This window comes from Epinephelus moara, chromosome 24 (assembly GCF_006386435.1).
Source record: "Epinephelus moara isolate mb chromosome 24, YSFRI_EMoa_1.0, whole genome shotgun sequence".
In the NCBI taxonomy this organism is placed as follows: Eukaryota; Metazoa; Chordata; class Actinopteri; order Perciformes; family Serranidae; genus Epinephelus; species Epinephelus moara.
The window spans coordinates 17687749-17714902 of NC_065529.1; the positions used below are offsets into that span (position 1 = coordinate 17687749).

At 42.6% G+C, this 27154-nt stretch overlaps 1 protein-coding gene across 6 annotated transcripts in view; it reads right to left on the reverse strand.

Moving 5' to 3' along the window:
* kif21b (kinesin family member 21B) overlaps positions 1-21503 on the reverse strand; it is a 77000-nt gene extending 55497 nt beyond the window's left edge. For all 6 annotated transcript variants that reach the window (XM_050037335.1, XM_050037338.1, XM_050037336.1 and 3 more), the window contains exon 1: positions 21123-21503. In XM_050037335.1, coding sequence (XP_049893292.1) covers positions 21123-21163 — 41 coding nt within the window. In that variant the 5' untranslated portion in view covers positions 21164-21503. The remainder of the gene's footprint in view (positions 1-21122) is intronic.
* Positions 21504-27154: the final 5651 nt, after the last annotated feature.

The following is a 27154-nucleotide window of genomic DNA, read 5'->3' on the forward strand; positions in this document are numbered from 1 at the left end:
CCCCCCCCCCCCCCTTGCTCCCTGTTATTTGTTGTTTTTAGCTTTATCACCCCTGTACGGGAAAACGTTATTTGGCTCTTCTTTTGTTTCTGCGCTCTTGTCCTCTTCCTCACACCTCTGCCCGTTTCGCAGCCCTCCCACAGTTTGTTGCCAGTGAAAACAAGACTGTTGGGACAAAAGCTTGAATGGCAGAAGCAGCAGAGGGGCCTGTTCCATTTCCTCTTTCCCCTGATAACAAGCAGAGACTAATCGCTAATGTGGACTTTTCCTCGCCGCCACTTCCTCTCCCTCCGCTGCTCTGTCTTTCCATCGATCAAATATCGCCTTCATAATAGAAAAACACATATCCATCATTCGGTGTGAGACGCAGGGCAATGTGTCTGGTTCTTAACAACTGTTTTAAATGCAAACACAGTCACCCCCTTTCTTCCATTACACAGCAGATCCAATAACTGTTGACAGACGCCTCAACAGTCAGTCTTCCATCCAGGAAAGGTTGTGCTGACAGGTAGAGAATTGCTCTACAGGTGACTAACAGAGCTGGAAAGACACTGATTAGTGCAGAATGGAAGATACAGGAGTAGAAAACTATGTCTGCACAGGAAAGCTGTAAATTACAATTGATTTTGTGTTTTTAGGGTCAGATTATAGGAAGCAGGGGGTGCACTGATCCCAAGATCCTCTCGTTCATGAGAATCAGAGGCTGAACTCTTCTGATTGATGAGGGACAACAGCCACTTCTTGTTTCCTTCCCCCTGTCCCATATTTTATCTCTCAGCTCTGTTTTTCCAAACAAAGCCAGACACACATTCTTTGTACTTATTCATGTCACATACATATGAATGTGTGAAACAGACGAAGGCAATCAAGCAGAGCTCTGTGTTGATGGGAGTGGCGTGTCTGCATCCAAAAGATTGATTTTCCAAAGCCAAATGCAGTGAAGATGACAGAAGCTAATGCATTAAAGCTGCACTAATCTTTTGATTTAACATTAGCGATCGTTAGAATTGCTGTGTAATAAAGAAAAAGTGGTCTGACTCACAGGATGTAGATTGTGCGTGTAAGCAAATGTTCAACCAAAACAAGTACCCTCTCAACACTATTTTGCAAGAGCACTGCCACTGTATCCTGGACTTAGTGCTACCCATGACAGCTGTGATTGATTTATAGAAACATCCCAGAGCATCTTTCCCTTAGTACAAAAGTTTGATGGGTTCAGTGAGACCTTTCTCTGGCGCTGGCACAGAGTTAAAACTAAGTGTAGAGATAGGTCAGTCTATGAGAGACCATGGAAAAAGTGGCTCGTAGAGACGAACCCACAGATCATTATCACCTGACTCTACAGGCTCCTTAAGGTCGATGTTTATCATCATTCCGAGTTTTCAGGTGCACGTGCAGCTGTTTTCAGTGACAAAGCTCTGATAAATCTGTGCACTACCTGCTGAGCACCAGACAAATTCACTAGCAGGTGAACATATGGATCATTTAGCAGCTAAAGAGCCACCTACTTCCCTCAGGAGCTGGTGGAGACCAAAAAAGTGCTGAAAGAGGGGTGGATATTGGATAAAGGCACACAAAAAAATCTCTGCACTCCTGCTTGCAGGAAAAACTGGCTACAATGAGATAGTTTTGGTATGAATGTGTGTGTGAACCAAAGACTTAACTTTTATTTCGGGATATATAGATGCAATAATTCTGCCAGCTAAAAGCAGACTGCGCCCTACACCGATGCCCTGCTCTCTCCTTTCTTCTCTACATGGGCTGACAAAGTAGGAGGTGGTGAGACTTAATATCCCCCTGTTGTCATCCCACTCATTAATAACCACTCAGCAGAGAGACGAGTGTCAAAGCTGTCATCGCATCCCCTCTCCTCTCTCCTCTCTCTAACACACCTCATTTCCTCTGTGTAATGACTGTTGGCACTCATGCAGACACTACTGTCTCCTAAATACTGAACCAGGAGTGTCCGTTGCACAATATTGTCTAACAGCTCATTATTAGTGCAAAACAACGTCTACAGTGGGAGAAGGTTGAAAGGTGGGAACAGCCCATGACTTTGTATATTCATCATTAAATAAATGGAGGCCGGTCTCATGCTTTTATGTTATTAAGTCCTTCAGATTGAGAACACAGCGTGACAAGAACAAACACTTTCACTTTACACAGAAACATCTGAGTAAATGTTGTGCTGCACTGCATCGCAGGTCAAAGCCAGCTTTAATCATTTTTCTAAAGAACATTAACTGTACTAAAAAGTGTTGCCCTCTGATTCCAGGCCTGCCGGTGCCTGTCGTGGGAGCCAAGTGGTTTCCAAAACTGCTCCAGGATGCATCCCTGCCGACTTCTCCATACCACAGCCTCACCACACTGTCAGCTGAGGGGTGTTGGCTCCACATACACACAACAGGCCCGATTTCTCGTAAATCCTAACGGCACTTTACCATGAAATAATGCACAGACACTTGCAGCGGTAGCTTCCATTTATCAAACACTGAAATTGATCTTAAAATGAACATGATTATAAAATGGTTTCTTGAACTGCTGCCAAACTCAAAGTTGTAAATGAAAACCACCTTCCAGTGACCAAAGAAACCATATTGCAGTAACTGATCCAGTCATACACACACTATAAAATCATGATGAATACTCACAATTCCTTATTTTTTACTTCTGTCTTACCAAACACCCTAAGTAAGATGACACGAGCACGGTGTTTACAACCTTATAACAATAATACAAGCCGCACCTGACATAAACCTAATACAATGACAGTCTTCAGAACAGAACTGTCTTCCCCTTTCTGAAAAAGATTACTTTCATGCAACCAGCCCAACAGAGATTACATAAACAGGAGCACAGTGTCTCCATCTGGTTCTGTTCTGTTTGCTTGTACCATACCTCCGATTAGTGCTTTGTCATTGTCAGAGTTCAGATTAGGATTAACCCAACTGCCACAGCGGTGAGTATGTGCGCAGGCACCACAGAGGGTGCAACGCATTTTCAAGTATGAGGGTTTCTGTGCATTATTTTTCTCACAGATAGAGAGAAATAGAGACTATAGTAAAATGTCAGTGTGGTAAGCATTCATAAAAAGTGGGTGTGATGTCGTACTGTCCTTGAAAGCATTTTAGTCAGACTTCAAAAAAATCACCGTCCTTTTCAAGATCAGAAAGAGTCCAGCTGAACTTAACGTCTGTGTGTTCTCTTTCTTTGACTTGCCGTGACAAACCCAGCTGCGCTCTTATCACTGTCAATGTGAGCATGTTAAGGTCATGTCCCCATGGCAACCAGGACAAGATAACTCAGCAGATATTCAGAAAGAAGTTAACACAAGTGGGGAAAAATACTATCTTAAAAATATTTATGATGATACTAATTTTACTCCGTCTCTTCTTACTGGAAAACTACAATAGTGCTTTTTTATGGAAATGACGCCCAATCTGAATAAATGTGTATTCACCAAGAAAAAGTAAGTTAATGACAGGGGGAAAGACTCTGGCTAATCCTTTACCAGACTCATTTAATGATCAGCATCTTAAACCTCTTTCGGACATTAGGATGTCTTTGGTAGTGCCGTGGCAACATGCGGGAGCAGCCTTTGTCGCGCTGTACACTTGATACAAAACTGCTGAAAAGCTGTCGGGGTGGAGCTGATTACCGTTCTTTGAACCATTTATCTCCCTGTTGCTCTCTCACTTTATCGGCCTCTTTCTTGTTCAACTCTTAAAAAAGCCACACAAATGGAAAGACAGAGGGAACAAGAGGGAAGGGAAAATGAGAACAAGAACAGAAGAGGGGGGATAAAATGGCAATTCATGAAGATTGTCACGTTTGACATGAAAAGCCCTGAGAACTCAGGAAATTGGCTTGGCCTATTTTGGGTTAGGAGCTCTGGGCATATCAGTGACTGTGGGATGAAATGAGAGAGGCCCCAAGGTGCAACGATGGATGGAGGGGAGGCAGACCAGTGGCTGCTAAGGTCAAAAACTGGGAGAAAAACCATTTAACAAAATGAGTAATAGAGCAAAATGGATGTGAAAAGGTACATTTGTTTCAAGGTCAAGTGATCAGGAGATTGTACAGCAGATTAACTGACAAGTAAGACTCAAAAGGGCAGTAACCCAAGATAATGTGTACCATTAATAGACTTCCGAATATGTTAGATCTTAATAATGACATGCATGGGGAGGTCTTCTATTAAACTGGGAATTTCCTTTAAGTAGTTGATTTTTATGGCAAACATTGTTAAACATAATAAAACATGAAGACGATTAAAACGCAATTTGAAAATATTTTATGTCAGTGTCACTTCATAGATTACATACATCTCATAGAAAATATCAAGACTCTAAGCTGGGAGCTCTGTGAGGTGGTACTTTGAGCTAAATGCTAATGCTAACAGGAATAATGCACGCTAAACTAGCTGGCTAAACTAACATATGCTAACATTTGCTAATTAGCCGGAAACACAAAGAACAGCCAGGGCTGGATTAGTCTTTAAGGGTTTGGGTCATAAACCAAAGTATTTTACAAATTATTTCGCTCTGATGATATCGCTGCACTAAAAGTTGGCATGAGTTATTACAATTCATCCTAAGGGGGTTATGAATGTGTGTAACAAACATCATGGCAATCTATCCAATAGTTGTTGATGCTGAATAGATTGATCCTCTGGAAACCATGAAAGTCAACTATTCTGGTATCTAGCAAGGGTTGGGTACCAAAATCGGTACTTTCAAGAGTGCTGAACAAATTACGTCAGCAAAACAAAGTACTGATTCTGTTAAATCCATCGGTGCCGCATTATGGTATCTGAGAGCGCATCGGGGTGAGAATGGCCGGTTTGGGCAAGAGGTGAATGTTCCACCAAGCAAAGCAAAGCACAGAAGCTGGGAAGCCGGCCAGAGAGCTCCATAGCCGGCTTCCCCTCTTCCCAGTGAGCCAAAACTATTATTACTATTATTTTAGTAATAGCAATATCACTGCTAGATGTGCAGACACACATATACATATACATATACATACACACACACATTTTAACAATTTATTTATTGTCCACACAAAAAGAATTTGTTCAAGGACACAACTTTTCAAAGTGCAGTAGAATACATTTGCAAGCCATGGACCAGTGACATAAGATTTCACACAAGAAAACATCGTATTCAGCTGTCAGAGATATAAGAAGCATTGTCTCTACTATACATGGCAACTGGCAATGATAGCAGAGACAGTGCAGTACTTTGCAGGCCATTCAGCTCTTGTTGGGCATCTCAAGTTGTTGTAGCCCTCTTATGACCAACCTGTGGATGTGTCCTGGACTACCAAATACAAAAACAAGTAATCTGAACCTATAACCTCAGTCTGAGATTTGCATTTAATTACCTTGGTGATAGAGGCCTCCTCTAGGTTAGAGTCGAAGGTGCTGGCTACCTCTAAAACAAACACCTCTTTGGACTCCTTATTCTCGTCACACATGAGCAGAGAGACAGACAGAGACAGAGGAGCAGCTCTATGTGTGATTGGAAAACAGCAGAGGAGCAAAATGGTGTTTTAGTCCACTACGTCACCACTGCAGCTTCTTCGGAAATTAAATTTTGTTATTACAGAGAAAGTGAAGTACTGAGAAAGGTACCACTGGGTACTGGTACCAAATTCCAGGTAACAGAATCATATGTGAACTGTATCCAACCGTAAACCTAGCTCATCTAAAATATAACATTTTAATATGAAAGTACCTATATATATTTTTTTTGTATAGTATTTTAAAATATGTCACCGACTAAATGTAATCGCAAACATCATGAATATTTATAGCAACTGCTTTACATCCTAATTAGCCAATCCAGGGTTGTTGTTTTTTTGGCTTGGAAATTAAGATTTCTGATTGCAGATACTCGCCTTGACATAAATCTATTCAGCACTAATGATCATCTTCCCGCATCTTAAAGCTTTCATTAATTAAAACCTATTCATCAAAGAGTTACTGTAATACCAATCGTCTCTATAAAAGGAAGCACAGTGCAGCTGAAAGGCTCCATTTTTGATTATTGAGCTACAGTAGGCATTTCTACCCTGCTACCCATTTAATCAGCCCTCCCATTGATTTCCTGGATCAGCCGTCTGCACTGATTCCGCACATAAAACCATCAACTGTCTCTCTCCCTCCAATCAACCTTCTCATCTCTCGGTCTCTATCCATCACAATCCATCTAAGACACCTTTCACTTAACATCTATGCCATGCTCTTATACTAATCAGTTAAGCATATGTGCATGAGTGTAATAGCAGCACACACTCTCCCATAATGCGCTATGGAAGCAGGCCATTCACTACAAAATCTGTCTCTCGCTTCGGTTTCCAATCCTCCACATGGGCCCGACATCACAGCAGGCTAAGAGGCTGGCAGCCAAACACATACAGACACATTCAGAAGCTCATGTGCCGATCCAACACTCTGTAAGGGGATGGCAGGAATAAGCAATGGGCACCTGACTGTGCTTTGTCCCTGGCAAGGTAAGGTCATGTTAGCTATGAATGAAATAAGCTGGCATCAAATGAAAGTGAATGAGGGGTGAGAAATGGCATTTAGCGAGCCTTGACCTCTGATTTAGGGAGACAGAATACCAGGATAAAAAAAGAGCTGAGTGGACACAAAGGCAGCGGGGTTTAGAGAGTAAATGGCTGGCTCAGGTGGGAGCACCGGAAGAGAAGGCACTAATGAGGAACACTTGGACACAATGAAGCAGTGATGCATGAAGTAAACGGAGAGGAAATTTGACTAAGTGTGGAATACATAAACAGGAAAGCAGAGAAGGCAGCGCACGTTATAAGCAAGAGTGTGCAGAGGAAGTGGGACAGTGGTCACAGGAGGCTGGCGCTGGGCGTGGACAGCTGGCTCACCCAGGTGGTGGCAGGCAGACTCGGAGTGAACACCTTCTGCCAGTCTCATTTGGCGTCTGTCTCGCCACGCTGACACACACGTGCCGATTCTCCCAGGGGCAATGTGCCCGGTGCAAGGCCGCTGTAATGACTGCATACTCCAGGTAAAAATGATGTCATGTCAGCATCATCCTCATGCAGACTACTTTGTAGAACTGCTACTTTTCAAGTCAAATATTTACCACATCCAGCTTCTCAACTTTGAGGATTTTCTGCTTTTCTTTGTCTTATGTGACAGTGAAGGAATATCTATAGTTGAGAATTTCACATCCGTTTAGTAGTTGTTGCTCTCAGTGATATCATGTGATCTTCATCATCATCAAATGGTGTTTGTCCAGTTGTCATGCAATTATAACAGCGATTTTACACAGCCTGTTCAAGGTGGGAATGCAACATCATGATTGCACCTTGTCGCTCTGTATAAAAGGTACAAACACACAATGGGGGGACAGATTGTTCCGTCTTTAAGGCAGCAGAAAAGGTAGTAACCCCGTGACATTTTCACTATGTGTTATGTGTGCAACCCAACACTGGCAGGAGATTTAAGCATCTAGCAGCAGTTACAGCAACCAAAAATGTCTTCAAACTGGAAGACAATGAGATCCAGGAGCCCCTTAAGCCTGATTTATAGTAGGGCACTCAACATTTTGGATAAGTGGCACTCAACAGATATTAAACAGTTGCACGATGTTTGCAATTCTGCTTCAGCGAAAGGTTTTCCCTCGTCTCCATGTTAACCAGAGATCCCCTGTGTTTTTTTACTCTCTGAATCTATTTCTGTCCCGTTTAGTGAAGCGTAATCTGCACAGACAGCTGTTTAAATCACACAAACATACCGCTGTATATGTGTTTTCAACTTAACCGTACATTTATTGATTGATTGATTGCCAGTCTGTCTGTGAGCAGCAGATTTTTCACACTCACTACGGTGGGTTGGGAAATAAAATCAATGAATCAATAAACAGAAACACTTTTTTCCTGTTGAAAATATGTCATTTCTGTCAAGCAACTCCCAACAAAAGCGTCAAGTGTCCTACCATTAATAATACTTTACCCTCTGATCCAATGCTGACTACAGCCGACTCACCATAGGGATGTTAAATGATCATCTTTGTCTTGTTATGCCATTGTTATTGTTCAGAAAGCACAGGCCGATGAGTATGTTACATGTCAAACTAGAGGCCTAGGCTGTTGTGTTACACGTCACACCTGTCATGCCTCTTTTGCTTCCAGAACGTTGGCGTTCTATCTAACATCACACACTGGAGGGTCTTTGTTGTGGCAATATTGTGGGATCTCTATGTAAAAAGTCATGGTTCAGTACGTTTTCAATACAGAAAAAAAAGATGGAAATACCAGACAAATTTCCTTGATTTTTTACATTTTAAATATATTAAAAAAAATAACATAATTTGGCCTTTTTTGTATAAAGCAGGGATTACAGTCTGGCTGAAATGGGCGCATTAAATTCTGGATAAAGCAAAATCAGTGATTTCTTTCTAAACACACTAAGAAAATACTTGCTAAAAATGTGAAAAGACTGATATTTGTGTGGTACTGAATTGTGGAGGTAGATAGTTCAACTATCTAATTCTATAAACTGTGTTCAACCATGTTCAACGTGGACACAACGAAAACTCTCTGTCATTGTACCATGGAGAGCAATAACTGAAAACATCACACAAACAACAACTGACATGATTTTCTTTGCTTTCTGGATGACACTGAAAGACATTTTTACACACTCATCTGATGCTGCACTAGCAGTCTATTCACCTCCACACTCAGACATACAATATATGAAGCGAGCCACTGCTCATGGCCTTTGTATTAACCTTATCTATGGAACTAGTCTCACAGACTGGCGGCCCTGTGGCCCGAGGCACTGCTGCCGATTGGAAACCCACGAAAAGGGAGAGCAGGGCTCACATACATTGTGCTCATTGGTTTGACTGGTTGTGTTAGCATGCTGTGTCACACACTGGGGCACAAATGAGCGAACTGGTTCATCGATGTTAACATGAGCATTTTCTTAACTGAGCCGGACTTCAAGGACAGAGTTGTCCTACATTGTCTGGAAAGGGCTGGGCCGACCGCTCCAGAAAGATCAACTCACTACCTCCATCAGGAATTTATTTCCTAAAGACATACACTGTCATTGTCAGTTTATGGTCTTTCTCAATACAAAACTGTGGCCTCAATGCTTTCTTTTTGTCTGTTGTCCTTGAAATCGAAAGATGAATAGTCAGCCATGTCCCATGACAACAAACCAGCGCATCAAGGGTAAATAGGGAGTGAAGCCGAGGCTTCAGAGAGAGATCTGCGGGACACTTCAGGGTCTCAAATATCAAATTTTTTTGCTGATGGTATCAGGTAAAGTGGGACAGAGCTGCGTGGCTACACATGAAGCTGGAATACAGCACACAGTGGTGAACAACATCAGCTGTTTAAGATATTGCCCTATAACAACCACTCCAACAAAGATTTATTTACTGTGTAGCTGCCCTCAGGCTACTCACACAGACAAAACACCCCTCATACCTAAAGGTCTTGAATCTAAGAGTCTGAGATCAGTAAGTATATAATACTATAATTCATTCATGATTCATACTGATAACAGCAATAAATGTGTAAAAACAGGGAGTTATTCAATCACTGCAACACTAGTGCAATTTTCATTTCTTCGATCCTCACAGTGTAAACTGCATCACCCAGTAAGAAACTAACTTCACACTACTGTCAAAGACCAGTAACCATCATTCAGTTTCAGATGAGCATCTCTCATTGTTACAAGGGCACATCAGTCCGCATCATCGAAGCCGATTCTGGGTCAATCCCCACCCCACTTCCTCATCCCCCACCTCATTTCCCCTCCCTTCCCCCTTGTCTGCTCTGTCTGCTGCTCCGTGGGGGGAGGTGGAGACACAAGGAAGAATCAAATTAGCTTCCTTTCCTTCATTTTCATGAAAGACGGCCTTGTCAAGGTCAGCGAGGTGCGAGCCGATTTCTGCTTGATTCCAATTAACTTCAACGGTCTGACAAAGGAAGCACGGGCCATTAAGATAACATTTGTTTTAGTTAATAGATACTGGATGCTTTTAGCCAAAGTGCTTGTTAGTGCCATGAGTGTGTACATGTGAGTATGTGGGCCACCATGTGAACAGAGTCTGGAGACTGTTAGGCATATACTTGACTGATAGACCACAAACTATAATGCAAAATTGATCCGTGGCGACGCTAAATTATGGCAGTGGCACTGTAAGACCCACTGAGAGTCCATAAAAAGATCAAAGTAGCAACGGCAAGCAGTTCCTAATTAAGACAAAGAGTGAGCAACGTGGTTTGGTAAACATTTTGTTTCTAATTATCCAGGGTTCAGCACCCTTACAACAAAAGCACATGCAAAGTAAATGTTTTCACATGTGAAATATGACATATGGGACCATATTATGGAAAATTTTCATGTGTGAAACATCTCAAAGCCACAAGTGATGTTTCCAATGGTTGTGTTTTGCATTTCATGTGAGAAATACCAAAAAAAAAATCACATCGACCCATATGGGAAATATTCATATGTAAAATGGCGTTTCACATGTTCTCTGATAGTTCAGACAAACAGGCCAAGAGATCCTTTAAAAAAAGACACCAACAACCACAAAAAAATACTAGGGATCATCCAGTATTTGTATGTTGTAGAGTATATATTTCAGCAATATAAAGGTCGCAAGTCAAACAAACACACAGCTGCCACAACCGGTGACTGTGTTCACCTTTTTTACCCACATACAGTGTACAACACATGCTGCTGAGCTGCAGACTGCTGCCATGACTCTGCTTGTCTGTCTGCCTCCCTGGGGGGTTGGTTAGTGTTTTTACCAGCCTGGCCTCCCAGTCTGTCAGACAACATTTAGCACGAGTGCTAATGTTGCCAGCCACCACGTCTGTCTGTCTGTCTGTCTTCCTGCCTGTAGGTATGTAAATTTAGCTAGGGGCTGAAGACTATGCTTTACTGTCAGGTACATGCATACACATGTATTCTCCTTAGATGCCTTCAGAGCTGCATGAGGTTGGGTGCTATATTAAAAAATGGGCTATTACATTGGAATGACGATTAGTATTCTGATGAATGTTGGAGCAGACAAGATAATGAGCTACAGCTAAATTTGGCTAATGCTAATTTACTACCAGAAGGGGCGTTTAAGGCCACCTTTTACCTGCTATTTCCAATGCTTTTATGTCCATTGAAGATACTTTCTGAATCAGTCTAAACAATTCACAAACTGATAACTGTGCTAATTAGTAGAATCACATAATACAATGCTGAAGTCCAAATCAGTATTTGAAAGCTCCATTTTTATATGTATTACTAAAAAAAAATCCCAAATAGCCCATAAATTTAGCCAGATCAAACATCATTCATTATGCATCAACATTAATTATTATTAGTTTGTCAGTCTAATGTCAGTCGACAGCAGTCCAGCATCACTGAAACTGGGGACAGTTTGTCCACATGATAGACTACAGATACACCAGCAAGATGTCCAAAAAGTAAAGCAACTGGAATAGTTTCAGAATTTGTAAAGACGGGGCGTCGGTGGCTTAGTGGTAGAGCAGGCGTCCCATGCACAAGGCTGTTGCCGCAGCGGCCCGGGTTCGACTCCAGCCTGTGGCTCTTTGCTGCATGTCACTCCCTCTCTCTCTCCCTCCTTCACACTTGACTGTCCTATCAAATAAAGGCTAAAAATGCCCTTAAAAAACATCTTAAAAAAAAAAAAAAAAAAAAAGAATTTGTAAAGATGACCCAAAAAAAAGTCAAGCTTGGCAAATAACCTTAGCCATCTTGCAAAGTAGGCTAGCTATTAGCTATTATGGCTAATGTTACTGCTACCTGCATGCTAACAAAGCGAATAAATGTCATGTTATTTTCAGGAGCACTCACTGAAACTGATGTTTCAAAAAAGTCAGACTTATGTTCTTGTCTCTCAATACACTCTCCACCTCGACCCCTGCCCGGCAAAGCTTCAGTTAATCGCGGATATTTCTCACTGAAGCTTCAATGCCCAAAAACTGGCATTTGGGATAGCTCTTGTGCTATGATGTAAATGACACTAACTGCCCATACTTTCTCAATAGCTTTGTGGTGTACATTAGCAACTGCTGCATCTTATTAGCTCCTTCTTGACGTTAGCTTCTTTGACACTCTATACAGGACTAGCTAATAGTGTAAACCTTGTGCTAACAGTCAACGGTCTAGACTGTGTCCTGGACTTTCTATTCATCACTGTAAAACAAAAAATCCTTATTTCTGTGTATTTCGCTTTTTAAAACATGCAAGGCTGTAAAGAAAGGGTCTACCACCATGTTAGTAACTCTGTGAAGTTGTCCTAGAGGCACAGCAGCGCTTTGAGCTGAATGCTTAAATCAGCATGCTAACATGCTAACAATGACTATTTTAACATGCTGGTGTTTAGCTGGCATAATTTAACATGCTAAAATTGACTAATTAGCACCGAACACAAAGTGTGGCACATCGTTTTGCACATTATTTGTCATAAACCAAAGTACTGAACAAAGTATAGGGCGAGTCCATTTTCGTTTCCTCTCCATGTTTTTATTTTTAAATGGAGACTCCCACTCAGCTGTTAGCAAATAGCAGTTACGTAGATTTCGGCACCGATGCTTTCCCTCAAACCCCTCACATGCCACTCACTGACAGTGGAAGCATGGAGAGGAAGGTAAAAGTGTTAGCTTGAAAGATTTGCGCTTAAGTAGAGGATGATACTATTAAGTGATTGAGCTTCAATATAATATAATACTGCATAATGTACTGTATCATACATTTATAGGTCCATATAGTTAGTACCTACTGATGGCAGTTAGCACGCTCCAGTTTGGAGAAGCGGATAGGACTACCGACGCACAGAAGCTTAGCAATGTACAAAACAACTTCATAAAAGGACCCACTAAAAAAATCAATATCAATATAAGTGTACGCCATATCTATATTATTTTTACCACTCTAAAGTTACCTTACTGTCAGACTAGCACATGGGAGTTGATGGTCTACCGCATTCTACCGTTATTTTCAGAACTGAACTAACATAGCGTCCACAGCAATAGTTTATATGTAGCAATGTCATCGTGCAGAAACCTACGTCAGGTCATGTGGAGAAAAGTTTTTAGAGGGGCTTAGGAAAAAAAGCATTTTAACACTTAAACATACTTAGATCAAAATCAGAATATAATGGACCCGCCCTTTAAAGTAGATATGTTTCAGTTCATCATTTATTTAGTGCTGAAATCAGCCGTTTTAAAGCCTCGTCCTGCTGTCATCTCTCTCCATTCACACCCAACTACACGAAACAAACTCAGAGACACAAACTCCAGCAGTGATTAAGCTACTTAGCGCTGAAGGTGATTATGGGCCAGCTGGTCGCATGCGCGCGCGCACACACACACACACACACACACACACACACACACACACACACACACACACACACACACACACACACCCCTTTATATCTGAACAGCAGACACTGACAGCAGCTCTACTGAAGCATGCACACAAACATGAAGTGTACAGTCTGGCACAAATTCAGGTCTTCACATCTTTTGTCTCGTCCATAATATCTACACTTCCTCACGGGGCTAAATCCAGTTTTGCTTTCCAGGAATGGTACACACATCTAAATAAAATTCACTTAAATAAATCCCCATTGCAGATGGACACAGACAGGAACACTGAACTGCTTATAGGGTGCAATGTCACAGGCTGAGGAAAGGTGTGTGTGTGTTTAAGTGTATGTTTAAAGAGGCACAAAAGAGATAAAGTGATTAACAAGCCTTAGTGGGAGGAAGGGGAACTCTTGAATTGCACACCCCTATTACTTGTTTACTGGCAAGCCACGTAATATTTCTAGTTAACAGATTAGAGAAGCAGAAGAGAATATAGTTTTATATGGTTTACATACAACATTCAACATGAAAATAGAGAAGTAAATAAACTATACAGTCTAGACACAACACCTCCATCTCTGTCTCTTCCTCCCTCTGTGGGAATAAGGCAAACACGTGCAGCTGTGCCCAAATTATTCATACACACGATGCTCAGACTCACACACACACGCTCACGTTCGTACGCACACATGGACGCACCCAGGCAGACACACACTGATAGCGTATTTGGCCAAGAGCTCATATTTGCATGCTACAGTAGCCCTTTTGACAACAGAAGAGACACTTGCTCCTTTTTCCACTTGCTCCCCCCCCCCCATCCCTTTTCCCCCTTTGATTTTTCTTTGTATTTGTTGTGTTGAATCGCAGGAAGCATCGCTCTTTTCTGAGGAGGGAGAGCAGTTTATGAAACAAAGACGACATCAGAAAATTGACTCTGCAGATCTCTCTCTCTCTCGCCCCTTCCTGTCTACCATTTTCTCTAAAAAAAATATAGCCTGTTCTTCATCTCCATTTACCCTCCAGTGCTCTGCCCTTGCTCAGTGTGTCTTTATCTGCATGTGTGTGTGTGTGTGCAAACTCAGCACAGAGCACAAAGACCTGCAGTGACATCAGACTCATTCACACTGTGTCCTCTGTCTACACTCACCCAAGAGGTGCTCTGTTTAAAGGGCCTCTGCTACGCCTCATCCCCCCTCCCACACACACGCACACACACACACATCCCATGTGATTTCTAGATGACCACAACAATGTCAAAACACACTCATCAGCTGTATGGTTTATCACAATATGCAGAAGGTTTGAAAGGAAATGTATTTAACTCTCACCCAGTGCTAAAGAAGAGGACATTTTCTGTGCTGACCATAAAAAGCGTTAAAAAAGGTTTTCTTGTGTCCGAGCAGCATGAATGCTTATAGTTAGGACTGTTTAGAAGGCCAGCTCCAGCTGACATATGATGAGACCCTGATAACAGAAAAATGCAAATGTTCAGACTGAAGCGCCTTTCAGTCCCCACTGAATTCAAATGGATGAATTCAAATAAATACAGATCTGTCTGCGTGCGTGTGTGTGCATGTGCAAGAGTGGGCGAAGGGAGGTGGAAAGAGCCGAGGAGGGGGGGGAAGAGAAAGCTAGTGACATTCCAGCATTTTGGTCACAGTTTTAAGCTTTATTTCGCTGCACAGTGCAGATGGGCTTGAGCAAGACAAAATAAAAGGATGATGCAAACATGCAGAGGGAAGTTTGAGATGACGTGTCGTCAACAGAGAACTCGGTTAGCACACACCAGGGATCAATGTGTGTTTTCCATTTTTGAGTCAGGAACAACAGGCCCTTTTTTTCCTCTTAGAGGAGCAGAAAATGTTTTTTTTTTTATATAGAGTGGGGCTTTAAGTAATACTCTCATTCAGACTACAGAGCAGAAAACTGATTCCAAGAAGGTTTTTTTTTTTTTTAAAAACTAGCCCGAGGCTCAACTTCAAGTACATTTTCTTTCAGTTTCATGCTCTCACTGAGGAGATGGTCTTAAAGCTGTGGTTGATAACTTTTATAGCAGTAACTTTTTGTCATATGTGCTCTGTATTCACACAGCACTGAATGAAATGTTAATCTGTGGGGAATAAAATCATATTCCTCTCTTTATGGCTTTACTACAGGTAAACACAACCAATCAGAGCCGAGGAGTCTCTACAGCTGTCAATCATGTCAATCACTGCTCGTGAACTGTGGTTAAACTGTCAAACTATGCAGCGCTGATCAAATATGAATCAAGATTATGTTACTGCAGTGCCTGTCTCTCACCTCAAACATATTTTAGTGCACCGTTTAGCTGGAAAATGAGAATGTTTGTGACCTGGCCACTTATTTTACAGCTGAACACTACACTAAAATTCTTCTCATTTTAGCAAAAGCAATTAGAAGCCATAGCAAGAGGAGGAGTGACATATTTTTTTCATAGACTATCTGTCTTATGTACTTCTTTCAGAATACAGTGCCAGTTTCAGCAAATATGACGGGTTTTTTTCATGAAAGTTTCCAACTGTAGCTTTAACTGAATCGTGTCAACGGGCTCATCAGCGCTTCACAAAGCAGGAAGTGAGCAGGAAGTGTGGATAGTCCAGCAGCGGCCTCACAGGAAGTCATTCTGCAACAGCAGCACACCATTTGGGAGTGCTGATGCACTTAACAAGGAGAAGTTCATCAACAGACCAGACGGTTGCACAACTTATTTAATGCCTGGGCAGAGTCCCTTATATTTCTGATCCACTGGTTTAAATACACAAGCTATAGGGTGATAAATTCCACTCTGTCAGAGTCTATACACAAGCACCACTTCCTTGACAGTCAGGCCATCTCAGATGCACAATGAAATATCTCCATTAAACACTTATTGTCAGGTGTGTCATCAGGAGATGCTGTGTGTGTTATTGTTTGGAAACTAGGATTTAAAACTGTAGCCTGGCAACCTCGCTAACATCTTTGTCCTGCTTTTTTCACCTCCTTAGCCACAATCCGCGTGTAAAGCCCCTGAGCCTGTAGAGCCTGATTATGCAACAGTTACTATAGGTGATGAACAAAACACAGTACTAATCTTTTAAAGCCTGATACTGTTATGAAATGATCTTGCATCTACACATCACCCTGTCATTTGGTTTAAACATGATATTCCTACCAACTTTCAGAGGTTTCTCTCATATACACTGCAGTGACACACGCTTATACAACACATACTGTACCCTACACACAAGAGCACTTCTTTCGCACTCTTGCTACAAAAGACATTCACACAGAACTGTTAGCTTCAATAGGTTTGGAGGGCAACAACAAAAAAAACATGTGACCAACAGGCAAGCATGAGGAGGAAGCGATGCACAGCTGTGGACGGCCAACATGGGTGTGTTCTCTGTCATGTTTCCTGCTCCTCTTCCCTTTGTTGAGGCCAAATCACTCATTAGAAACAACTTTAGTGGCCACTCCCAACAACAAAGCAAAACCGCTTTCACTTTTTTCGACCGGTGACTGTAAATCTGCAGCGAGCCGGTCAAAAGGGGGATAAATGTTGAGACCAAGTGTAAGAATGCACTCATGAGGAGATTATGTTGCAGTACTAGCCTGTGACTGGCACATACTGTAGGCTGATAGCCGAGTAACACACATGATAAACGTCGTTTCCCACCAGAGTCCAGCCATTTTAAAGGCAACCCCCTGGGGAGGTGTGTAACCCAGACAGAGCCTGTGTGGCAAACCGTTAACACACACAGGAAACAGGCGAGACTGGTAGCCGACACAGGACATGCGTCCTACAACAAAAAAACTCCCATTTAAAGCCTTTGTGTATCAGCTGTGAGGGGGCCTCTTCCGCAGTTGTATTCCGCTACTGCTGTTTTGTTTTGAAGCCAGTGTTTTGGTCACAGGGTGGCAAAACTCTGCAGCACTTTTATGGATTCATGAAAAACTTGTGTGTTTCTGCAAAGCAGTATTTTTGGACTGGTTGATCAGCATGTTAGCTGACAACCGTAAAGATAAAAGCTGATCTTTATATCAGCTGAACTCCCATTGCCTTTCAGCTACAATGCTCTGCGTCATAACTTTCCACCACAACATCACGGTCATCCACCTGTAGGGTCTAAAACAACACTGGGTATTTTGTGCTCTGTTGGCAGAAGTTATTTTTTTCATTTTGCGCCATTACTGTCATCACCTTGAACATTAAATGCATGAAGTACACAGGACTGTAGAATCATTTATTGGTGATTCCTCAGATCTCAAATCAGACAAAGACGAAGGCCTCGAGGAAGACTCTGTTAAGGTGAGAACATCAAGCGGCAGTCACAAGGTCAAAGACCACAACCACACTAAACAGATTGGTCTTTGTGTCTATTTATACGCAGCCATGGAGGCTGACTTAGCACTTTAGTGGAAGACGAGAGTCGCTTGCCGGTCTGAAATGACTAAGTGGCAGAGGTGCAGAGAAACAGCAAGACAGAGATCGATATGCAAATAGGTATTAACACACTGCTCGTAACTCTCATGTCAAGTCGCACCCAAAGTACATGCATACACACAAAAGCTGGACTATTGACATTTATAGCAGCACATGCACGCTCAGAGCGAGCCCTAATGCAAGGCTTTCAATCCGGAGCAAATGCAGCACTCAAGGCAACATCAACGAGAAGAGGAGGCACCCTCGAGGTGAAGTGAAACCGCTCGTATGTCTGTGTATGGATGTGATTGTGAGTGGGGGTTCAAATGGGTGAGACTCAGGAAATGTAGGAGTCTACTTATTCTTATAGCCTCTTTGCATCAGACTAAGCTTTTCCTCTGAGTGAAGGCAGCTGCGGGAAGATGAAACAGCCAAGCCAGAAGCAATTTAACAACAGCCACTTAGGACGGAGTTACATTACATGCATGTCGTCATGTTTGACTTGACTGCAATTGCAGACCCACTGACTTAAGTTAGTGTGTGTGGCATATCCACGTCCATTCCTCAGGCAGTCCAGTCTGAATGCAGGATTGTAGGTCATGTCACTGGTTACATGGCTATTGTTTAGGGAAGGCAGCGCAGACATTCAGGAAATGGATGCTGGCGACTCAGACTGTGTGTGTGTGTTGGTTGGCCCTCAAGACAACCTCATTGCCCTCCAAATGCATACTCGCACATGCACACACAAACACAGGGTCCGGAGCTTTATGCGGCGTGCCCGAGGGCTGCGCAACATGGGAGCAATTAAACACCATCCTCTCTTATCAGCAGCCGACTTTCTCAGGGAGAGAAAAAAAAAAGACACACAGCGGTCATTGGGAAAACTGTCCCTTATGCGGCAGGAAGTTATCCTTCTCCGTGTGTTTATTTGTGGGCTTCCCATTTCCTGTCAAACACACTGACGCTTTTGGTGGCACTCACAGGGCATGTAAATACTCACACAGATCACACATGATGAAAAGGAGAGAGCTCGCCCACCAGCATAGTCATGTAATTATGGAAAGTCTGTTTAATTACAATGTGAAGTATGGGCTAATAAAACTGGTTTAAAGGTCCAGTGTGTAGGATTTGGGAGGATATATTGGCCGAAGTGCAAGTATGTTTCCTTTAATGTATAGTCACCTTAAGGTAAGAATTGTCGGATTTATATTTATATACATGGGGAGCGGGTCCTAGTTCATGTTGTCCACCATGTTGCACCATGTTTCTACAGCAGCCCAGAACGGACAAATGAAACAGCTTATTTTACATACGGTTTTTGCTGCCACCACTGTAGTTAGCAGCCTTTTTGCACTGAGCTGAACAGCGCTGGAAAAACACTGACTTTTAACATGAAACTGCTTTATTCATTGTTTTTATTGGTTTAAATCCCCGGGTCCATTTCTTTTGGAGAAGAGGAGACCTCTGCGGATAGTTCAGCTCCTGGTTAAAACCTCCTGAACATCTGGAGTTAAGTTATCGGAGGAAAAAGGCAAGGAAATATTAGCATGTGCTGGGCTAGCGGCCCATCTGTGAAACTGCTTTAGTCAGTGTTTTTACCAGTTTTAATCCCCTTGTTTTGAAGAAGAGGAGATTTCTGTGGATAATTCGGCTCCTGGTAAAAAAGGAATCCTAACCAGGAGTTAACACTTGGCACCTGGGAGAAGTTTCAGCTGGTTCTCCTCACCCCTAGATGCCACTAAATCCTACACACTGCTCCTTAAAGGTATGGTTATGATACTGATAATGTTCTGTGTTGACTTGACCCTCTTTTGCCAGGTTTGACAATATGCTTACACACTGATGATGTCAATATTGCATCACCAAAAAAAACATGAAGACAGCTAAACACGCGGGCGTACGTGCGGTGTGTGTAAGCGATATCTGTCACCTTCCCTCATTCAGTTACACTTACACAATGAGCCTCTGCTCTCCAGACTGTGATCAATAACTTGAGTTGAGCAGCAGCCACCAGCTGCCTCAGTAGCTTCTCTTTTCACCTTTCCTCTTTGACTCTTTTTTGGCAACACCACATCACCCCACTTCCTGTTACAGTTGCTGCTGTGAACAAGCACAAAGGAGATTCACTCAGCGGCTGATTGACAAGTGACTCTGAAACCTCCCCTGGGGAAATGGGGCCATCGGTTGTAAGGTTCATCTTAAAAGGCTGCACCACTGGGTCGACCCCCATCCTCAACCCCCCACTTCAATCACTGGTTCCCAAACTGGGGCTGGAGGACGATGAATAACAGTTAAATTTCACTATTAGTTTTTTGCAGTTGCTTTACATTTTCATAATGAGAGAGGGTGTGGGCCTATTTTCTCTCAATCTTCTTATGAAGGACTCTCATTATGACCAAGTGGGATTCATTAGCCGATGTGACAGACTCTGGGAGGGTCTGAGTTAAAGGACAGTGGGTCCGTCAGACCACCGCCTCAGCTCCACACACTGCAAAATGAGCATGATTACAGACGCAGCCCCAATCACACTCAAGTCATGAGTTTTTTAGTGGTGCCCAGTGCCTGCACATGCACATTTATGTGATCTCTCTATCTGCATTTATTCTCTTGGCACACACAATCGATGAGCTGCTAATATCTCTTGACACAAATCCAAAAGCTGCTCTGCTGCCCGAGCTTTTGGGTGTATTTCCAACAAAGGCAGTGAATGACACAGCTCTGAAGGAGAGCATCTCTTTGTGCTCGATTCATTTGCAGAGGCAGGGTAAAAACAACACACACAAGCTGGTTGTGGAGCTCACTGAACCATGCACGTGTTGGATGTATAACAAGCCTCGGTTATGATAAGGTGAGACTGCAGGTAGTTGCCTTTGAGAATAATAATCCAAAAATTGGTTTGAGGAGAAACGCCCATTCTCCTCCCTGCACCTGGCTGCAGCTGCCCTTGTCACTTCACCCAATGTTAAATCATGAATGCAAGCTCCCTGCATCACATACAATGAACTAATACTGGGGAGGACTTATGCCCCCCAATATAAAGACAATCATATGGAGATAGCGTGGTGCTGGCACATGCTTTGCCTTATCAATACTGTGCAGAGCACCACCCATGTATTACAAAACAAGGTGTAATGCTCCTCTGTGTAGCTGATCCTGCACTGATCAGAGACAGTGAGGAGTGTAAGCAGTGAAATAAGACTGTAGGTGTGCAGGATGCATTTAATCAATCGCCAGGAGGCACAGACACAATATGGTCTGCTAAGGTCGGCAGATTTCCAGCAGACAGACGTCGGAGGCTTACCTCAGTGCAACCTTCACACAGCAGTCGCCCTGGCTCGCCATTGTCGTTTATAAGGTTCACCGATGGGATGTGGAGTGTTTCGGCTATGTTGGGTTTTCAGTGTATGTAGACCGCGCGGTGCTGCGGCGGTGCTGGGCGTCTCAGGTCAGCGGGAACAGCCGTCAAGACCTGCCGGCGGTGAGCTGCCTCATCGGGACTCCTCCTGTCTTCTTCTCCTCCGCTGTGCTGGGCATTTTCTGGCTCACTGGTGTCTGTCACATCGCAGTGTTTAACCCGCTTTTTCTGTCTTTCCGTTGTCTGTCTCAGCAGCTACATCCTGTTTAAAGTGCGTATGAGCGAGGCGTGTGAGCGCTGCTCAGAAACCACACAGCTTCTGTGAGAGAGACGCGATCACGTTGAAGCGGCGCTGAGACCGTAAACTGGAGGGGGTAATGCTGCCTTCAGGGGCTATCGGAAATATTGCATACACCTTTGAAGCGCTGGTGCAAAAGACTATGCTCTGTCTAAAATCAACTCCTTCCAACTAAAAGTCCACTACAGAGGGTTATGGAGAATAATTTCACCCAGAAATACAATTCAAAGGGAAAACTGTAAATAAATAGGCTAATTATTTACAAATTGCCACACTCAACCCATTACTATGGATTCTAATCGGGGCAATGCTGGCTCAGCTGCTGTTATTCTGTATTGTGCAAATGCAAAACATCTCCAAACAAGAAGCATGTGCTATATAGGCACACAAAGGCATAGAAGGATGGTGACCCTTTACTTAAAGGGGTAGGCAATTCCAGCAATATAAAATAGCATTTCCATACATTTGGGGGCTCACATGAGATGTATTAAAACAACAGTGGTCAAAGCAGATGCAGCAAAGGCTGAGATAAGCTGCCTTTAAGCCGGATATGGAATACAACTGGATAGCATCTTTCGTTAGATCCCCAATGGCCACTTCTTTCAAACTCCAAATGCTTTTTGTATAAGATTTAAGTTTCCAGCCTAATCTGATATAACCCCTATGACATCATCAGGGTTATTTTTCATATTCTGGAGAACTCCCTGCAGAGCCACAAAAGACCATTTTTTAACTTTGATTAGCCTGAGTAGCCTACTCCCCCTGAAAAATAAGCTGAACTTGATGTGTAAAATTGGTGTGGAGTGCCTCTTTACAGTATTGCAATACCACAATACAAAAAACTATATCACAATTAAAACTACTCAAGAGTTATTAGTGACTGTAGCCAAGTTGAAGTATCAGACATATTTAGTCAGAGGCAGAATGGTCCCTCATAACTGTATATTGTTATATAAAGTGATGTTAAAACAAACAGATCACCAGCATTCACAGATAAATTTACTTATTCACTGTGAAAGTGATGTGACGCGTCTGGAGTAGTGTGCACTGCTATTTTTCCATCACATAAACTGGTGTTAAATTCCTTGTATGCCTAATAGTTGAGCAGTACAGCTGATTCTGAACCTATAGTTGATGAATAAATGTGGTGAAGTGGTGAAAAGTACAATACTTGTGTCTGAAATATAGTGGAGTGGCAGTAACATGAAATATAAATAGCCTAAACATAATGTAACTCAGAATTGTACTTAAATACAGTCAATGTGCTTAGATTTGTAATTTAACTGCACCTTTCATGATAACACAATAATACAAGGAGCTCCTGAACGCAGCATAATCGCATTCGACTGACATGCAGTTGGACCAACTGCTGAATAAGCCCCGCCTTTATTGAATTAAAGAGACCAATCAGCAGGCTCGATGAGCCTGTGTGGCCCCGCCCAGTGACACACCCACAGCGGGCAGCAAAGATAACACACCTACAGCTCACCGACTGCCAGCGGCACATCTGAGGTCCGTTAAACTCCCATAAACAGGGGAGACTGTTCCCATGACGGAGAGGAGGGGCCACCGCTTTGAAACGCCTCAAAGGTCAAAGGTTGAACCTCATACAGAAGTTATTATGTTCCTGCAGAAGATGGAGTTAATTTGCCCTGGTTTGAATGGGAAGTTACTCTCTGCCCACTTCCCTGTCCTGCTGAGTCAGATTTCTTAAAAAGAGGAAACTGAAATGCTTTCTTTGAGTTGAGTGAAAACAGATATGATGATCTTCCTGGATACGTCCCAGCAACTTTTCTCAGTTTCCCTTCTCAAGTCTGTTTTCTCCAACATGCTGACACACAGCCAGGTTTCTGCTGGACTGCTTTAACTGATCCATGCAAAGTGACTTTACCACATGTTCAGTGCCACTACAGCTGTCAGTGATGTTGGCAGTGTTTTCTCCTGGCAGCGTTCAAATCTACACTTGCAGAGAAAACTCCAACTTTTCCAAATCCCCATCCTTCTTGTTAGCTATGAGTCATGCTCAATACTGACAGTTTGCTATGAACAGTCATGTCTGAACTGCTGTATGTTATTTCCCAATTTAACACTAACACAGTTGAGTTAACTATTTCACAATTACAACTTTATCTAGGTGGCTTTTTCCTACCTATCCTGTGTGATACATAGATGCCAACTCAGCTGACACATTGCTCTCTGTCTGAGTGCAGAAAATAGTCCCCGCACAGCCACAAACAACAATCACTTTTATGTAATGAAACACAGTCTGCAAATGATTGCATGAACTATAAACCCATTCTGTGTACACAGAGCAGCTTATGACTCCATAACAGTGTGTGTTTGTGTGTGTGTGTGTCTGTGTCCCGAGGACCAGGTGGCGATGTTAGTGCTGCACAGACTCTGTTCCCCGGAAGCAGTGCTGGATTCCACACAAGATTAACATCCAGTTATGAGGATAAAGCTACAATTCTCCCAGATCTGCTGGGAACTGGCCACCAGCCACCGCAACACAACAAAACACACAAACAAGGATGGCGTTCACACACAAATGCACACACTCAACGTACTTCGTCTGGTGAACTTTTAAGACCACACCAACTATTACGCAATTAGGCTGCACTGTGTTCCTGAGCATATGTTAAGTGCTTTTTATTCCTCTACAGGCATGTTTACAGTTTTCAAATCCACTCTGGCTGATTTGTTCCTCCTCCTCAGCACAATGTAAAAAGCACATTTCATAACCGTACTGTGTGGGTTACTAAAACCCTGAAGATATTTTAATATTGCGACTGCCAAACTGCAGCATAATCCCTGCATTTAGGGCTTCATATAGTCAAAATAACAGCACCCTAATTACATAAGAAGCGTTCAAATACAATCGTTCCAGCCGCCCTCGGGTTCTGTCAGTCACGGTGGAGTCAGCAATTCATTCTCCCTCTTTGGATATGACACTTTTCTTCTTCCAACAACACACACACACACACACACACACACACACACACACACAGATACACTTCATGAATATTGCTTGTGGCCCATCTTCTCATTTCTGCAGCATGTGATTATACCCTGACCTGAAAACAAGAATTATGACTCATAACTTTAATGTACCGCAGTCTGTTTGTGGCTATTTTTTAAATGTTGAGTATATTATTCTGAAATAAGACATAATTATAGCCACACTGATGGAAAATAATGCAAAAGACATCAATATACATCATGCACACATACAAAAATCATCCACTGCCACATTTCTAACACAGTACGCCACCATATACTGAGACATGTATAACCCATGTGTCAGCCTTGTGTATTGAATTAAGATGAGGTGTTTAATGCCAAGGGAGTCCAATGTTCTTTTAACTGCTCAAACCTGTGCGTCACGTTGCTTCTTTCAATGAAGAAGATGAGAATCGAGACAGAGAGAGGGAGATGGAAGATGAAACTGCACCCTAATGTATTCTCCATCCTTATTCTTTGATGTGTCTCTAATCCCTCACATGCGTTTTCTATATTTGGCTTTGAAGCTCCATAATCTAATCCCCCATTCTTTATCGTAACAAAACTGTTTGAATTGGCCGGGATTACGCAAACACACATTTGACGACTCACCGGCTCACATGAGGTGCACTGCCAAAAAGACAACTTGAATTATGCACAGTTGTTTCACGTTTAGTTATTTATTTATTTTCCCTCCCTCCTGCATGACTGAGCCTAAGTTCATGCACAGATGTTTGATGGTGTCTGTGTTTTATGTTTGCATGTGTGTGACAGAGGAGCTGCTTAGGAGGTTTAGATTTATATGTGTGTCAGCTGCAGTGGCGTAAAGCAGAGCAGGTCCTTGCCAGTTCTTGGCAGTGCTGGACCCCCCGTAGTGTTTTGTCCCATCGCCCTGCAGAGCTCGGCTGTCACATGCCTACAGTGGAAAGTAGTGAGGCCTTTACTGTCAGCACAGTGATGTTAAATATTTCAAATATCACAATTGTTTTTGTTCAAAATCTTGATATCAACCATGTAATGAAAGTTTGGGTTCAGCAGCCAATAGGGAACGTGAAGGTACGTCACTTCGTGTGAGACACAGGCACCATCTTGCAAGTATGCACTCTGTTATCTCTATTACCAAAGTACATGCACTCAGTCCTAAAACATGATAGTTTACAATGTGTGGGAATGTGAGTGGAGGTAGTGCAAGCCCAGAGGGCACCGGACGTTCATATGATGTCAGAGAGACGTTAGACTCTCACACTGGTCCATCTATCCATCCATTTTCATCCGCTTATCCAGGGCCAGGTCACGAGGGCAGCAGGCCGAGCAAAGCGCCCCAGACATCCCTCTTCCCAGCAACACTCTCCGGCTCCTCCTGGGGGACCCCAAGGCGTTCCTAGGCCGGATGAGATATGTAATCCCTCCAGCGTGTTCTGGGTCTGCCCTGGGGCCTCCTACCAGTGGGACGTTCTCGAAACACCTCCAGCGGGAGGCACCCAAGAGGCACCCTGATCAGATGCCCGAACCACCTCAACTGACTCCTCTTTCAAAGTGAAGGAGCAGCGGCTCTACTCCGAGCTTCCTGTGGATGTCCGAGTTCCTCACTCTATCTCTAAAGCTGAGCCCAGCCACCCCACGGAGGAAACTCATTTTGGTCTGGTCAGACGTTAAATTTTGGTTGGAATGAAAATCGGGTTGACAATATTTAAAATGTCTGACAATGTTAGAATTTGACGTTGTGTAGACGTTAACATTATGACATTCTGCAGACGCTGGGTTTTGTTTTCCATACCTCAAGGCTAAATGTCAGTATTCTACATTAAGATGACATTGGCATGACATTTGGAAGATGTTGGATTTTGGTTACTTAACAGCACTTCTTAAAACCAACAAAATATCAAAATCTTTTGTCGTCTGTATTGTATGTCAAATTGATGTTGGCATGTTTGGGGGGCAGCTAGCTTGGCTCTGTCCAGAAGAAACAAAATTCATCCACAAACACTTCTCAAGCTCACGAATTAGCACGTTATATATATATATATATATATATATATATATATATATATATATATGTATATTAATCCTACAGTTTTGTCATCTCTGTGAGGTAGCTGTAGCTGAAACCAGTCTTACACAAGTTTTAGTACACATATAGGCCTATATAGCTACATGAACACTCAGTTGCCATTAAAAAAAACATAATTATAAATCATAATATTCATGTACATAGAATATATATAGGTAAACACATTTTAAAATGTTAATTACTAAGCTTTGGGGGTGCTGGTAGGCAGATTTTGTCACCTGCGAACAGAGAATAGCTGTTTCCCTGTTCCCAGTCTTTACATGACGCTAAGCTAACCATGCTGGCACCAGATGTCAAAATGACATCAGAAAGACGTTGGACTCTTACGTCAGACAGACGTTACATCCTGGTAGGTATGAAAGTCGAGTTGACAATACTTTAAATGTCCAATGACATTCAAATTTCAGGATGTGTTCATGTTAACATTATGACATTCTGCAAACGTTGGGATTTTGTTTTCCATACCTTGTGACTTGTCATTATTCCACATGAGGATGATGTTGGTATGAGACGTTTGGAAGACATTGGATCTTGGTTACTTAACACAACTCGAAACCAACAAAATATCCAAGTCATCGGTCAGTACTCTACATCAATTGATGTTGGCAT